General features: G+C 27.8%; 1 protein-coding gene across 1 annotated transcript; it reads left to right on the forward strand.

Moving 5' to 3' along the window:
• Positions 1 to 11,802: 11,802 nt before the first annotated feature.
• On the forward strand, positions 11,803 to 14,613 carry LOC129881753 (aluminum-activated malate transporter 13-like). The gene is made up of 6 exons (XM_055955863.1): positions 11,803 to 12,136; positions 12,223 to 12,363; positions 13,047 to 13,316; positions 13,540 to 13,649; positions 13,777 to 13,920; positions 14,281 to 14,613. The coding sequence occupies exons 1-6, from the start codon at positions 11,848 to 11,850 to the stop codon at positions 14,602 to 14,604; spliced, it is 1,278 nt and encodes a 425-aa protein (XP_055811838.1). The 5' UTR covers positions 11,803 to 11,847; the 3' UTR covers positions 14,605 to 14,613.
• Positions 14,614 to 18,457: the final 3,844 nt, after the last annotated feature.

Genomic DNA, 18,457 nt, shown 5'->3' on the forward strand with positions numbered 1-18,457 from the left:
ACAAAACATAGTAATCTAAAATCAAAATCTTTTACCTCCTTATTGCTTACTCATTGGTTTCAAGATTTTCTTTGGAAACTTTTTCTTCAACGAGTTTTCACCAACTTTAGGTGAGAGTTTATTTAATCTTGTATGGCAGATTACATCCGGATGAGGGTATGACAAGTACCATTTCAAAGTGCATCGGAACACACTATAATGGCGTGTATCCGAGTTGGAGTTTGATTCCACTAAACGCCTAGGGGCACATATTCAATGAATTTAAGTTAAGAATGTCCATTAATTAAATTTATATTATATGCATTTAAATTCACTATATATTTTTAGATTAAATATTTAATTATTTTTTTGTAGAAATATTATATATGGGCTCGCGAGCATGAAGAACAAGTTCAAGTTAACTTCAAGATGAAAGCCATGAGGGTGCTTCAGACTCAACTAATTTTTCTTATGGAGTCAGGAATTATTACTCCACCATGTCCAAGGTGAAAGACGTCAAGGTCAAGTGCATGCGATCGAAAAGGAGAGTGAGGGTGATGAGGAGTAGTTATATTTATTATCTAGACATTTAGATTTTGTACTAATAGTTTGTGTACTTTTTAAATTGTTTGATCATATTTTAGTTTAATTTGAATTAGTTTAAGTTTACTTTGAAATAGTGTAACGTAAATATAAAAAAATATCATGTTAGCAGCTCTTGGAGCTGATTTGATTGAAATATTAAGGTGGGGAAAATAAAATAGTAGCAATTTGTTGCCAATTTTGTTGCAGAAAATCAACCACCAGAGGTCGGAAATTACTAAAATAAAAAACTATTTTTTTTTGAAAATACCGACTTTCGAAAGTCTGAATTTCAAAAAAATTAAAAAATAAATATTAATTAATACTGACCACTAGAAGTCAGAATTGCAAAAAATAAAAAAATAACAATTTATATTATCGACCTCTAGAAGTCGAAAATTCAAAAATAAAATAAATATAGTAACAATTATTACCGACCATAAGAGGTCGGAATATAAAAAATAAAAATCATATAAATCAATAATTCTGACCTCCGAAAGTCGGAATGTCAAGAAATAAAAAAGAACAAAAAAAATATCAACCTTTAGAAGTCGAAATCATAAAAAATAAAATAATAAAAAAGAAATAATACCGACCTCTTATAGTCGGTATTAATATAATATATATTTTAAAACATTAAAAATAAAAAATAAACACATATATAATAGCGACTTCTCGAAGTCGAAAATATAAAATAAAATAAAAAATTCAAATTCATAATTTTTCAACTTAAAATTAAAATTGACATTCGGAGGTTGGTAAATATCGACCTCCGTAGGTCGATATTGAAAAGCGATCAAGTTTATTCCGACCTAAGCTTGGAAGTCGGTATTGGATCGGTATTTCAGGGTATATCGACCTGTAGAAGTCGGTATTTTGTGGTCGATTTTCTCTGTTTTTTTAGTAGTGTTAGGGTAACCTTCGTCTATTTTGACACTTAAGGGAAGACAGAGAAAATTAGAATTCACATGTTTTAATTCTGCCTTGTTAATTCAGCCGTGATGGCACTGCTGTGACAGAAATATTTTCGTTGTTACGGAAATATGGTAAAGACTCGGATCAATTTAGTTTACAAAAATTTTGCCCCACTTAAATAACGACGATTTTGACTGTTACACTAATTTAAAAAAAAATAGCTCATGAAGCTTAGTGCTTACATCAAATGTGGTTCATTATAGAGAAGATCAAACCAGAAAACTTTACCAATTTATTTTATAAAATGTAAAAAAAAAAAAAAAAAAAAAAGTGGGTACAATCAATCACTAGCCAAAAAGTGTCATGAAAACAACATCTTTTCTTTTGATATACCTAATTCCTTTTCCTTCATTTTTCTTGGTTTTGCCGTGTTCTATGCGTGTGGTGCATCGTCAAACCAGTCTTTTCGTCCCCAAAGTACTTGCGCATCTTCCATAAAATAAATAAATAAACTCTATTCACTAAAAATATTTACACGGTATTTAACAAATCATAAATAGAAAATAATTTTACTAATTTCGTCCTTAAAAATCTTCTTGAAAATTTTACAAACAAATGTGAACACTTTCAAATAGAATTAATTATAAAGATAATATAAAAAAAAATAATGCTTTCTTAATTTAATAAGGTGAACAACTATGAAACTATTATTTTTAATATAATAATCAAGTAATATAAAACAAAAAAAATAAAAAGTTATTTGGTCGATCTTAAAACTATCTATTCATGCGTACTATAAACAGTTAGTAACACATCAAAGAATATGGTGGGACCTAGGGGTGTACATGGACCGGGTTGGTTCAGATTTTTTATAAACCAAGCTAAACTATTTGTGTCGGGTTATTAAATTTATAAACCAAACCAAACCAATAAAAGTCGGGTTTTTCGATATCAATTTTTCTCGGTTTTTTCGGGTTTTTCGGGTTTCTCGGGTTTTTTGTTTTTTTCCGGATTTTTTCGGGTTTCTCATAGTATCAAATAAAAAGCACAGAGCAGTGCTTCTTAAAAAGAGTTCTAGTACAAAATATCAACATATAAGATGGAGGCACAACACTATTTGAAGTTTTAACTTTATAATATAACTTTATAAGATAAGTTTTTTTTGTATATTATTTAGATGGGCTACTCAAGTCCAAATCTAAATGTAAGAAAGAAAACAAAAATTATGAAAAAAAATTTAAAAATATTTATAAATTAAATTTTAATAAATAATTTTATGTATAACATAATTTAAAAGTAGTATATCTATAATCGGGTCGGTTTGAGTTCGGTTTGACTTTTTTTAGTTAAAACCAAACCAACCCTATAATAGTCGGTTTTTTTTTTCAAACACCAAACCAAGTCAAACCAAACCACTAGTCGGATTTTTTTTCCGGTTTGGTTCGGTTTGTCGGTTTGGTGCGGTTTATCGGTTTGTCTTGTACAGCTCTAGTGGGACCTATGGGAATGAAATTCTACCTTTGATGTGATATTTTGAGTTTAAATTTTATGAATAGATTTTTTTATAGAGAGTGATTTTCCTATATATAATAAATTACGTGTTAGAATTCATTGTGAATTTCCTATCTTATTTGGATTCTATCATAATTGTATTTTAATTCAAAAAGTTTTTTCAGTGTAAAGGAATCCTTCTATATCTATCATTTTCTTGAAGAAGTTTTGAAATTTTATAATTAGATGATCTTTTATTTTCATAGAAGAACATAATATCATCTATAATGCGGTAAAAGAATTTTGTTTAGGAGAGAGATTTTTCTCTCAATAAGTTTTATGTTTTTTATATTCGTTTTTAAGATGTAGGTCACTTGATTAAATCATATTAAATATTATGTTTCTTTTAGATATAGAGCCCGTTTGGATGAGCTTAAAAAAATAATTTTTATGTATGAAGTGCTTTTAGAACTTTGAAGTGCTGAAAGTTATTTTTATAAATAAGCAGTTGAGTGTTTGGATAAAAGTGCTTAAATGAGGAAACTGATGTGAATTTTAGGGTTAAAAGAATAAAAATGGTAGTTTGAAAATTTAGTTAAAATATAAGGGATATAAAAGTAATTTTCATGGTCAAAGAAAATGACTTTAAACACTTGAAAAAAAAGTTAGGAATCCTAACTTTTTATTTTTGACTGACTTTAAGAACTTTATGGCTTAAAGTTAGCATTAAATAAACACATCCAAAAGTTAAAAAGAGGTTTTAAATTAGTTTTGACCAACTTAAAATCCATCCAAACGGACTCATAATTTTCTTTGTCGACTGATTTATCACCATCAATATTTATAATTATTAGCTTCTTCATGACACTATATTATTCCGATCAAAGTCAATGATTAGCTATATTGAAGACAAGTTCAAATCAAGTTACAATCAATTTCACGATAAAGAAGATATTGTCCAAAGTACTATATGTGGAGATGAATAATTAATCGTATTGTCAACATTTCTATTGCTGCATTTTTAAAAAATAAAATATCTTTTAAATTATTTTTAACTCATAATATTTTTAGCCTTTCATTAAACCATGACAAGCAACAGTAATAAAATTATGTGAAAAATTAAAATTAAAATTAAAATTATTTCACTAGAAAATTCAAGCTAAGGGGAAATTTGTTAGAATTTGCTCTGAATTTTCTGTCTTATTTAAATTCTTACACAAATACATTTTAATTCAAAAAGAATCTTTTAATAGAAAAGAATTCTTCTATATCTATCATATTGGTGCAGTGAAAAGACTAGTTAAAAGGAGAAGATGAAACATTGAATATGAAAAGATTAAGAGCCCGTTTGGATAAGTTTTAAAAAGTAACTTTTATGTATGAAATATTTTTAGAATTTTGAAGTGTTGAAAGTTATTTTTATAAATAAGCAGTTGAGTGTTTGGATAAAAGTACTTATGCCGAAGAAATGAGGAAAATGATATGAATTTTAGGATTAAAAAAATAAAAAGGGTAGTTTAAAAATTTAGTTAAAATAGAAGAGATATAAAAGTAATTTATATGGTCAAAGAAAATGACTTTAAGCACTTAGGAAAAAAAAGTTAGAAATTTTAACTTTTCATTTTTGATTGACTTTAAGAATTTTATGATTTAAAGTTAGCATTAGACAAACACCACAATAAGTTAAGAAAGGCTTATAAATTGGTTTAATATTAATATTATTATTATGTATTATAAAATGTGAAATCATGTAAAGTATATATTAAAATATATTTGGGCAATAAGAGTGATGATCAATCTTTTCTAAACTTGATAAATGGAGATATCGATTCTTGTCCCCCCTCTATTCATTTTCTGCGGACCAGGGGGGATATCAATTATCATCTGGACTTTTTGCAAGTAGCTAAGTGGGGTACAGAGAGTACGGATCAAGTACAACCAATATATATTATATTTTTATACAAGTATGATGGAAGTGGTGGAAATAATAAACTTTCTTTGTTAATTTGAAATTTGATTGCTCCTTTTTTATTCGACACAAAATTTATAGAGAAAAAAAATTAAACCTTTTTAATTTTTATCAAAAAAAAAAATTCCAGATTTTTTTTTTGTGTTATTCCATAAGTTGCGGATTTTTAAGTTTCATTTTGGGTTTTTCTTTTTGAGAATATTATTTTTATTTTGTTTATTAAATAGATTTTACAATAGTTTTTTCCATTTTTAAAATTGCTATTTTTTTGGATGTAAACTAAGTTTTTTTTAGGACATTATTTTATTTTGTTTATAAATAAATTTTAAAATAGTATTTTTCTTTTATTAAAAAACTCAAATCCACATGTAATTAGTTAATTCGCCAGTTTGCCACGTTAGCAACGACCATGACATTTTAAAATAGTGTCAAAATGTCACCGTCGAACTCTACTACAAGTGTTTAAATGTACAAATCTTAGTACACGTTTGGACAGATGATTTCATCTCGTGATTTGAAATAACGAGACGAAATAAGCATTTGGACAAGCAATTTCATCTCATGATATCATGAGGTGAAATTCCAAATTCTTCAATAATCGTGATTTGAAAATTTCATATAATAATTTCACATTTTTCATATACAAAAATTGACCCACAAATATTGTGAAAAAATAATCCACCATTTAATATCTACAATTTTTTTTTGCAAGAATACCAAAGGAGTGATGAAATATGCACGGAATATGAACATGATGATATAGTTACTAATGATATTGACCAACGGCTTATATTAAAGACTAGCACACTACGACTCATGTTCAATTTTATTTTTTTATTGAGCTAAAGTTCAATCAATAGACGTTATTTTTTTAGAATAGCTATGTGATAGTCTATCATACTTTTGTTATGACTTTTTGCTTATTTGGTAAATATTATATAAAGAATTTTGGTAATTTTGATAGTTCTCACAACTTATTTTTTTTTTTTTATGTTTATAAGAAAAAAATACAACTTAAAAATTTAAATTGCATATCCAAACAAAACTTCAATTTCATCTCATATGCTTTCATATCATAATTTTATCTCGCATGGCCAAACATGTCCATTAATTAGGGCGTCTAAATGAAAAAATTATGTCAACTTTAAGTGTCTATTAATTGGTTCAACCCCGCAATAATTGGCTACACATTAAGCCCTTCGACTGAATGTTAAGTGGCAGTACATATTATTCCAAGGAGATTCAAAACTTAATATTCATACATAAATAAATAAATTAATATTATATATAGTATAATTTTTTAACGAATGAAGTTTAATTGAACACCCCCTTTCATCCCGACTTTGTAGTTTCGCCCCTGCAATAAAAATACGGCAGTATTCTATGTTAAAAGATGTTACGATGATATAATTACACAAATAAAAATATAACATTTTTCTAACTGTAAAAAAATTATTTCAAATAAAATGATCATACATTTTTCGTCGATGCCAAACTCATGACCTCAACTGTAAAAATGTCATGGTGCGTGTTATTTGCAAGATGATAAGTTTGTTTTTGTCATCATATATACTTATACAGTATAAATAGAATAATAACACGTCTTTTTTATCTTTTGCTCAAGTAGTAATTAATCGACGTGAATGCAGTTATATATGCTTGGGCTAAAATTAGTTGGGTAGACATTTATAATATTTTTCGAGAGACAAGAATGTGTAGGAGACAACAAACTGAATAATAATGGACAAATTGTAGTGGTTCTAACATTATAAGCAAAGCACCATATTATACCATCTTTTTTTTTTCAATTAGTCAAGACATCTTTTCAATCACCACTAGTTCAAATTAACCATCCTTCTTTTTTGACTCTTAATTTTGCGGTCATTAATTTTTCTCTAGATATTTATTAGGAACATAATATTCTAAAAATTACATTTGAATAATAAATACATACTGTAATTAATTAATTATTATCTTTTGAGGGAACCTAAACTATTTAGGTTCCGTATATAATTGATCAACATTTCTGAATACGGATATTTATGGATCGGTTTGGATCGGTTTTTGGTCAAAATTAAAATCAAACCAATTTAATCAGTTTTAAAATTATTAAAATCAAACAAAATCAATTAAAATATACATCCATCAGTTTGATTGTTATCGGCTTCGGTTTGATTTGGTTCGGTTATTTGGTTATTAACCATACACAAAAATAAAAGAAACGATTCATTCAAAAGAGAAGAAAAGACAATAATTCATTCAAAAATAAATAAATTTTCTTCGTACCATTTTGAATCTTATAATCCTTATATCAGAACTTTAATTATGTTTAACCTTCTGCTTATATCGTTAGCAAATCCAATGTACTAAACAACATAAATTTATTGAATAATGCATAAACTAATAATATGGTTGTTTAAATAAAGGACGTAGCATACCTTACTATTTTAAATTAGTGTGCTGTATTTTTTGCATAAAAAATATTTATAAAAAATAATATATTATGTATATATAATTATAAAAAAATATGTATATAATTTGTAGGTTCGGTTCGGCTATTTCTTTGGTTTTTTTGAACAAAATCAAAATCAAATCAAATCAAATATTATCGATTTTAAAAAATGTAAAACCAAACCAAATAAAAAATTAATTTAATTTAGTTTTTTTCTGTTTGAATCAATTTTTACCCAAATCGTGAACACCCCTATTTCTCGATAATCTATTTATAATTTTTGTGGAATAACTGACCAACTCTAAGGCTACATGTTTAGAGAGCTTAAAACATAGGTGAAAGTCTACATAGGGAATTATTTCTTTTAACTATGTGGTAGTTGAAGCTAGCTCGTTGACTCGACTTATTTATGAGTCCACTACTCCATTTTAACGGATGATTTGCAACATGTATATAAGTTTTTGTACGGATCGCTTCTATTTTGGAGTGATATTTAATTCTTGCACCTCAAATTGACGATCTTTAATTTTTTTTCTTCTCATTTAATGAAAAATTGTGATCAAAGTACCATTATTTATGACCTGATTTCGCACGGCAAAGGTTTAGAGGACTTTTGTCTTATCCAACATAAGTTGTGTAATATCTAATTCGCAAGATAAAAGTTTTGTAGAAATAAATTATGTCCTTTAAGACATAACTTTGTGGATTCTGAAACTGATTTTACGTATTGTAAGGCATAAATTGTTGATTATGAACTTCTTAAGATCACATAATGTTCTAAAACTGAACTCATGCCTTGTGATTTTTAATGTTTTTTTTAGTCAGGAATATTTTCTGCTGCTTTTTATTACTTAGAGTGTTAAAATACAAAAATTAAAGATTACCTATTTAAAAGATAAAAATTAAAGATAAACCCAAAATAGAGACATTCGTGTGAATGAACCATATATATACCTGTTGAACAATATTGCTTTGTGATACCAACGTGGGTTGTAGTGTAGTGGTGGACTGCTTCATCCTTAATCAGAAGTCTCGGATTCGAGCCTAGGGCATGAAAAAAATCCTGTTGAGAGCGTCACCTCCAAATGGGCACTGCAGTGCGCGATCCTCCACAGGCTGCGGACACCGCGTGAGAAACAAAAAAAATTTATTGTTGTGTGATAACCACAAAACAGTACCACTCCAAAAAAAGGGAAAAAAATAAGTTCGTGCTCCATAAAAGTAAAATAATTACAAACAAATACCGCTCTACAATTCATACCCCCCAAGGCATGAGATTCGCAAGCAAAATACCGTTGCAGTATCGACATACTGACATAGTATCATTGAGGCCGCTTCAGTCCTTAATGATACCACCACAGTATATCTATATACTATCATGGTATCATTGATGTCTACTTCAATCCTTCAGCTACATCTCCATGAAAACCATCATATACTGGCATGGTGTCATTAAGGATCGTTTCTTATAATCATTAAGGATCATTTCTTATAAATGTTGAATAATACCATCATAGTGTGTGCGTATAATTAGTAAGTATATATTATATACAAATTATTATCAAATAAGTATATTTCAACGACGGCTACAGTAGGCGAAATTTCTTCAGCTAAAAAGACCCAAACTTGGAACCTCAGTACGGACCTAGAATAATAGAAGTAGGTTAAATTGAAGGACGCACTAATTATTTTCAAATCATGAAAAAAATATAATATATATTAACATTCGACAAATTAAAATTGAAATTTGTTTGTCAAGGACTTACGTGTTATGATCGATTTTCTTTTGGTTTGCAATAAAATAAAATGCACTTTTGCTGATTTAGACAGGTTATTTGTAGCTAGCTAGCATGGTACATTGGTGCGTTAATTATATTTCCTACGTCGACTGCAACTCTTAATGATGAATTAACAAGAAATACATATTTTTATATACTCTAATGTTGTTTAATTTGATAGGTGTACAAATTATAATTTAATTTAGAAGCACTCATGACTCAACTATTAGTTTTAAAGCACGATGATTATTTATGAGCATCTGCCACTCATTGCCGTATTGTCATTAAATTTTCTTAATATTTAAAACATAAGTTAATTAAGAAAATAAAGAGATAAAATATAAATTGACCTATGATAGATGAACACTATTGCATATGCACAAACACTACAAATTTCAAAGGTCAAAATCCATCATTAATTCTATTTGGCCAAATTCATTAAACAAAACAAATACTCTCTCCTTTTTTGTTTGGGTGTTACGTATCTCTTAATTTATTAAAATGAATAAGCAAAATTAAAATATATTTTTAATATAAGAAATCAATAAAACGAATAATAGTAAGCCGCGTGAACAAAAATTATCAAAGCTTTAGGATAGTGCGTAATCCACTTAAAAGTCACTGTAGTTCATAAAAACTAAAAGACGCGTATATCTTTGCAAAATGTTAGAGATATAATATTATTAACTACTCTTTTGATTTTTTGTCATGTATTTTAGTTTGACTTAACACGAAATTTAAAAATTTATAAAATAAAAAAATAAGTTTTGTAATTTTAAATTAAAAAATATATATAAATATTTTAAAAAATTGAATATTATAACCTTAAACATGTCATTTATTTCTACAAAGGATCGGAGTATCATTAAGAGTAAAAAAAAATTTGAATTAAATTCTTTTGGAACTAAACTAAAAAGGAAGGGGAGATTAAAATTGCGTTCTTTTTAATAATAAATTGATTGCACAATTCAACATAATATCACACAATATTAAGGATTCAAAACCAAAAAGCAAAAAAATAAAATAAAATATTTTGACGTGTTGACCCATGAAAAATAACCAACACATACATGAAATGGTATATTTGAAGAAAAATATTTTTATTTATAAACTCAAAATTTGTTGAATCTTACTACAAGATCCCTCTTGATGTATTTTTTTGTATGTTTCTATGTTTTTCTGTATTTCTGTATATTGAAAATAACCTAGCAATATCCCTATTTATAATAGTAAGAAATCTAATTATCTAGGACTAGAAAATCTATTCCTATATGAACTAGAACAAATAAATTCTAACTAGACATTAATTAAATAAATACCAAAAATAACAAATCCTAAACAATTTAGGATTCCTACTCCAACTTTGAATTATTATTCCAACATTCTCCCGTAATTCAAAGTTGTATACTCTTGTCTTTTTCATCTTGTCATTGTTTTTGTATTGGAAAACACTTTTCTTCAATCTTCAATTTCATTCTTGTTGTTGTTGTTGTTGTATTGGAGCACTTTCTCTTCCATCTTCAATTTTTTTTTCATTGGTTGTATTAGAGCACTTTCTCTCCAACTTCCAAGTGATGCATATATGTTGCTTTGTAGGTACATCATGTCCGTCCCATAGGTACGGTCTACCCGGCCCAAAGGCTCGATCTATCCGGACTATATGTACGGTCTACGCGGCCCGTAGACTCAGTCTACTTGGCCCGAAGACATGGTCTACCGGCCCGAAGGCTTGGTCTAGTGTTAGAGCACTTTGTCTCCAACTCTTGTTGATGCTTCCCATCAACTCCGATTTTTATTTTTTTTACTTTCTCCAATTTTTAATTAAAGAAAAGTTTTTTTCCTCTAGTACCATGTTTGCTTGTACTTCTTCAATTCTGCAATGTCTTTGTAAGTCCTTCCTCCTAGCATGATGTTTTCATGCATATATCATTCGTTCGACGTTTGTCATCATGATCATTGTCTAGACGGACGGCATATATGGGTAATAGCCGTCCGCCGACATCGGAAATTCTTTAATTCTTAACCAGAATCGTAAAGGCTCCGATACCAATTTAATTTGAAGGAAAATATTTTTATTTATAAACTCAAAATTTTCTTGAATCTTACTACAAGATCTCTCTTGATGTATTTTTCTGTATGTTTCTGTGTTTTTTTGTATATTTCTGTATATTGAAAATAACCTAGCAACATCCCTATTTATAATAGTAAGAAATCTAATGAAATTAAGACTAAAAAATCTATTTTTATATGAACTAGGACAAATAAATCATAACTAGACATTAATTAAATAAATACCAAAAATAACAAATCATAAACAATTTAGGATTCCTACTCCAATTTTGAATTATTATTCCAACAGTTATAATATAAGATAATTAGATAATAAAAAATATGTCCGCTTTAATAGATTAAACTTTTAAATAAGTTGTTCGCATAATTTTAAATACTAGAAATAGCAAAACATGGAAATGCGATGGAAATTTAAATTTCAAAGTATATGATACCTGTCTTGTTTTGGGCAAACCAAGCGTGCACAACATTTTACTGGTGTCCACATCAGAGCTGCATTATAACTAGTCCTATATATAGACAATATTATTAACTTCTAAGTTCTATGATTCCCTCTCCAACTCCACAATATTTGGAAGAAATATAATTAGGATCAAATTGAAGTACTCATCATGAGTTCTAACGTTGTTCCTGTTCCAAATGAAGAAAATATTACTATTATTTCTCAACACGACCAGAACAAATTACAAAAACCTAAACTTTCCTTTATTAATATTGTCTCATTTCTCAAGGAAAGATTAGCCAAATTGGATATGAAGAAAGTAATACATAGTGTCAAAGTTGGTATTGCTTTAGTATTGGTATCACTTTTGTACTTGCTTGATCCTCTATTCCAAACAGTAGGACAAAATGCTATGTGGGCTATTATGACTGTTGTTGTCGTCTTCGAGTTTTTCGTAGGTTTGTTTCTGATAATGTAAAAATTATTTAATTGTCTGTATGTATAAGGTAAATTTAGCTAATAGTGTAGCACGTCGGCCTAGCAGGTGCTACACTAAGCAAAGGTATAAATCGAGCGATTGGCACCGTATTGGGCGGAGGATTGGGATGTTTGGCTGCAATTTTAGCTGATGAAAGTGGTGAAATTGGTGGCGCTTTAGTTGTTGGCATCTCTGTCATTATCATTGGTAATTAACAATACTCTCATGACCTCCACACTATTTAGCTAGGTTAGTGTGTTTTATTTTTCACTTATTTTGAACAGTTATATGTGATTATCTATCAGGTCACCTGAACAGTAATTACATATAACTGACCCTAATAAGTAGAATTAGTAATCTGAAAAATAAAACCGACAAACTACAATAATAATAAAGGCATTACTATTAAAAAAAAAACCAGTATTTTTCTGTTTGAAATTTTTCACTAAAAATATTCAGTGGCTAGTTCAACAAACATTTTGATTGAATCAATAAGAAAGGAAAAAATAGTAGCGTTTTCACACAAATTAAGAAGATTTTCATTATTCACCGAGAATCTGTTTTGCACCATGTGTTTTTTCACTGAGCTGGTTTGGTGGAGAATAAATGGGAAAATCATGTTTTATAACACATATTTCTTAGTGATTCGTGGTAAGAAAAACCTATATTTCTAGTAGTGCATGTAATAATGATAATATATATATAGTCAAATCTCTCTGTAACGACATCATTTTTCAGAACATCATTTTTAAGCTATAATGAAATGCTATTATTGAGAACATGTATAGTATAATATAACATGAAAAATCAGTTTGAAAATAATTTGACTGTTCTAGTAAAATTTTATTATAGAAAATGACTGTAGAGAGGTCTGACTTTATGATGAACAGGTGTTGGTGCAACGTACTCAAGGTTGATACCAAGTGTGAAGAAGAGATATGACTATGGAGTTATGATATTCATACTAACATTCAGTTTAGTAGTAGTATCAGGTGTTCGAGCTGACAAAATAATGAAGTTGGCTGGAGAAAGACTCTCCAACATTGGCATAGGCTTTGCTGTTTGCATATTTACAACTTTCATATACCCTATTTGGGCTAGTGATGAACTTCATTCCTCTACTGCATCTAAGTTTGATAAACTTGCCTCTTCTATCCAAGGTACGTAATAATAACACATTTAATTATTTATTTATTTTTCTTTCGATAATTTTTATATTATCAGTGTACATAGTTTAATCTGTTGAAGGTATTCCGTTTAATTGTTCGGGTTGTTAGTTCAACTCATTATAGACAGTTACGTGTAGTTATTTTTAATTAGATGTTTTTTTTTTTTATAGAAGTTAAACTCGTTTGTGTTTTTTCTTGTTATTAATTATTTCAGGGTGCTTAGAGGAATATTTTGAGAGAGACAATGATAAGGGGAAAAAGCCATCTATGAACGTTAGTGGATGCAAATCAGTGATGCACTCTAAGTCCAGTGATGAGTCATTGGTATAATAATACTTAACAATTACTATCTATATATACTCACTCTACGAAAGTTAAAATCTTACTAGGAAATCCATTATAAGTTATATATATATATTTATTAAAATAATAATAAAGGGAAATATTTCAGGCAAATTTTGCCAAATGGGAACCTTGGCATGGAAAATTTGGGTTTTCTTATCCATGGGAGAAGTATCTGAATATTGGAGAAGTTTTAAGGGAACTTGCAGCAATGGTCCTCTCATTTAAAGGATGTATTCAGTCAGTAAGACAGGTAAAAAGTACTCCAAAATAGAATTTCTTTTTCCCTTTCAAAAATATTTAAAAATCGTTTAAGAAAACCATGGTTAAAATTTTTAATTAAATTGACCATTAAAGGAGTAAACTGAAAATTTTACTAACATTTTGGGATGAATAATTAAATACACCCTCTAGTCTCAAATAGTACTAGTTGTTTTAACAAATTAAATTTAGTTCGAAATATTTTATATTAAAAAAAAACAAAAAAATATTTTGTGGAGTATTAATTTATTCTATATGTGCTTTTTCTTAAAGTTATGAACTTTGTTGATAATTTGTTATTAAATATTAAATTACTCGTAGCTAACAGAATTTCTCTTTCGTGACTGATCAGCCATCCCAAACGGAAAGAGACAGCATAAGAGAGCCATGCGAGAAAATAGGGTTGTCACTTGTAACAATTTTGATGGAACTTGGAGACAGCATAAGAGACATGAAAATATGTCGTGCCAAAATTTTGATAACACAATGCATGAGACAAGAGCTAAGCCTCCTTGTAAAATCAGACAATAATAATTCGACTGATGAAACTACACTTGGGTTGGCCAGCTTTATTTTTCAAATTTTAGAGATGGTGGACAAGGTTGAATTGTTGGCTACAAAGGTGGAAGAACTTGGTGAAATTGCTCACTTTCACAACAAGAAATTAGATGTTTGAGTTGTTATATATACATATACCGTCTATATAAATAAATTTTTACACTATCAGATCACTCAAAAGATATATATATATCTTACGATGAGCTAGCTTCTTAAAATGTAAGATTTGTAATAGAGGTTACTACCTGTTGCTAGAAACGAATTCAGAATTTAAACTCTATGAGTTGAACCTTTAAGGTTCTTAACTATTAACACATTATTATATTTTTCAATTTATGGGTTCATGTATACTATTTGTTGTACAGTAAATATTTATTAATTAATTTTACACATAATTTTCTATTTTGTGTAGAAAGTATTGAGATCAGATAAATCTGATAATGTAATAATAGGCCCACCCTTATCTGGTGCAACAAGTAAAATATGATTTAATGATGTAAAAATTCTATTCACTAACATATTTAATTAATAGACTTTAAAACAGTAGCTATTTATCAATTTTTATCCTATAAAAAATTAAATTTAAATGAAAATGAGCCAACTACACCGATTGGGCTCATCGCAGGTCGACACGTTAATGCGGGTCCATATATCGGCAAAGCCCACTTAACTTTGAGCCCATCTTTAGAACAGCTCAGTTATTTATTATGGATAATTACGCCACATGGCCATTCTGCAAAAGTAATTATTAAAAAATGGTCACGCTGTATAGACATGTATAGTCAGTGTATATTTCTTATATAGTCAAGTTATATTCAGTTTTTGAGTGTATCATAATGTATATTCAGTGTATAGCTCATGTAAAAGTAATGTAAATAAAATATGACTATATTTGTTGCAAACTAATTAGTTTATTGTATATATTTGAAATTGTCCCTATTTATTATCTACAAAAATATTGTATATGTACGGATACATTTATATACATTATGTGCGCAAAGTTGCAAATACAGTATATTTCGCTATGTTTTGAAATCAAGATACTGCTACGTTTCTTCATTAAGAAAAATCTCATTATTTTTCATAAATTTGAGCGCAAATATCCTTATTTACAAAAAATTTCCGAATTGAAAAGAAGAGTTTTATGAAATATGACAGGAAAAAAAAAACATGCTCGATCTAGTGAATAGAAACACGCTTTAGGAATCAGTCCTTGCGAGAACAGTACTTCAGTTAGATCAATATTAAATGTAGATATCCTTATCTATAATTGAAGTTTAACTACATTAAAAATAGTCATCTCAAAGAATTTTACGTAAAGAATTATGTGAAAAAAGAAAAATAAACAAAAGTTACACCTAAAAAAGAAAATTTACACAAGTACTTCGAGAAAAGGATCATATTTACCTCTATAGTTTTTCGGGCTTCTTAAATAGGGAAATTTACATAAATGTACAACATTAAGAAAATATTTATTATTTATAGCAATAATATTTTTTTTTCACTGAACACTTATAATACAATTATAATACAATTTTAATACATATTAACGAGAATAATTTATAAAACTCATATAATACAAGTTTTATTCATGGATACTTAATTTATCATATACTTTAATACACTTATAATACATTGTGTCAATTTCTTACCAAACAAGTATAATATATTTTAAAACACTTATAATACATTTATATTGCATGCATAATTCACTTTTAATACATGGTAGATATATCATAATATTGTTACATATTGCTATAAATGGTAATAAAAAAAATATCGCTAAAATCAGTAATTATTTATTAAAAAGTGGTTTTTCTAATAATTTTTCCTCTTAAATAATTGTACAGGTGATGAAAACTTTTTTCAACAAAATGGCCACATGTATATGTAGGATATTGATATTGTATAAATAGTATATAACTATGTATATATGACGTATAACTATGCATCAAGGATGTATATACATCCATATACATTATTTATACAATATTGACATATATATATATATATATATATATATATGAAAACATTACACCACACATGTATTTAAGAATCAATATTTCAAGTTTTAAATGTTCTTTTAAGTATGTTCAAGTTATAATATTTTATTCTTAAATTTTAACATATATCTATTTATCTAAAATTAGTTTAAATTAAATCCTTTATAAAAAAATTTATCTCTCATCATAAAATCTGACGGCGCATTAATGGGAGTAAATCAAATCTCTGAAATCTCGATTACCACAATCACACGCATAAACTTTTTTTCCTTCCTTTTCGTGTGTTATCATTTTTTTGTTTCTCTTTCTTCCTCACCTTTTCTATTCAACAAGATTCAAAACAATTTCCACTCTTTTTCGAAACCTCTCTATTCGTGCTATTTCAAACAACTGTTAAACAAGATTTCAACCATTTTACAAGATAAACAAAAATCAAATACATCGTCAGATATCAAGAAAAAGTCCAAGGTTGGTTGAACATCAAGAAACAGTCAAAATCGAGCCACCAACATTCAATATTTTATCACAATCACCCGTCAAAAAGATCACAATGCCGGTGAAGAAGAATACAATCACCCCGCGAAGAAGAATACAACTACACAGAAGAAGGATGCAATCCCTCCCAAGATTACGCCCAAAAAGAAACAAACCCAAGTGAAGAAAGTACCAACAACAGAAAAGGACAAAAAAAGAAAAAGAAAGATGTTGGAGTCTCAATCTTCAGATTCTAATCCATCTGATTCTTCCAATTTAGAGTCTGACTTTGATTTCGTAATTGAGAACGCCTCAAAAAAGGCAAAGACCATGAAAAAGGGGAAGCCTTCAAAACTTTCTAGGAAGAGACCTAGCAGTTCGAGATTGAAGGACTCAAAAATCATTAATTCTAAAAAAAAAGGCAAAACAAATTATAAAGGTATTTATAAATATGAACAATTTCTATTTATTTTATATGAATTTTATTGTTATGAAACCTATTTGAAAATTGTATGTAACATGTATGAAATCTGTATGAAACTTTCATACCACAAATTCTATTTATTTATAATGAATTCCATTGTTATGAAATTTGTATAAAACATATATGAAAATTGTATAAAGATTATATAATGACTGTTTTTGTTTTATTTAGTGAAAAATGAAATGTGTGTACATTGTCTATCAAAATTGTAGTGATGTCAATTGACATGAAATTGGTATGTATTTTTGTATGAAATTGACATTATTAAACGAAATGTGTTCTTAACTTTTAATTGAGTTGCAATTAACTTCAAATTAAATTGATATGAAATTGTCATTAAATTAATATGAAATTGTCTTTAAATTGATATATAAAACATGTATGAAAAACGTATGAAGATTATATAATGAGGGTACTGTATATTTAATAAAAAATGGAATGTTTTTAATATACATTAAATTTTTTTTGCATAAACGTGTAAGTGATTTGACATGAAAGTGGCATGTATACCTTCTTCTTTTTCATTTAGCATAGTGGTATTAAATGTTTATACACTTTATATCTAAACAGCATGAAAATTGTATGAAAATAGTGTAATTTAGTAATTGTATTTATATATGTGTAATTAGGTCTGGTATTAATTTTCAGTTGTGGTATTAATTGATATGAATTCTGTATTTTTATTTATATTATTGTGATTTTTGTTGTATGATATTTTCAAATTGTTATGAAATGAATTGGCATGAAATTGACATGTATTTTGTATGAAATTGATATATTGAATGAAATGTGTGTTATTAACTTTCAATTGTGTTAGAATTAACTTCAAATTAAATTGATATGAAATTGTCTTTAATTATCGCCTCCAAACTTATACACTTTTTTTTGTAGTTTTTTTATGTGTATTTTTTTGGAATATAACTGGTATGAAATTTGTATGATATAGTAAGTTATAATTTGTCAGGAAAGAACAAACATGAAGGTTTTCGAAGAGCTGAAGACTTTCTTAA

This window comes from Solanum dulcamara, chromosome 3, assembly GCF_947179165.1.
Source record: "Solanum dulcamara chromosome 3, daSolDulc1.2, whole genome shotgun sequence".
Classification (NCBI taxonomy): Eukaryota; Viridiplantae; Streptophyta; class Magnoliopsida; order Solanales; family Solanaceae; genus Solanum; species Solanum dulcamara.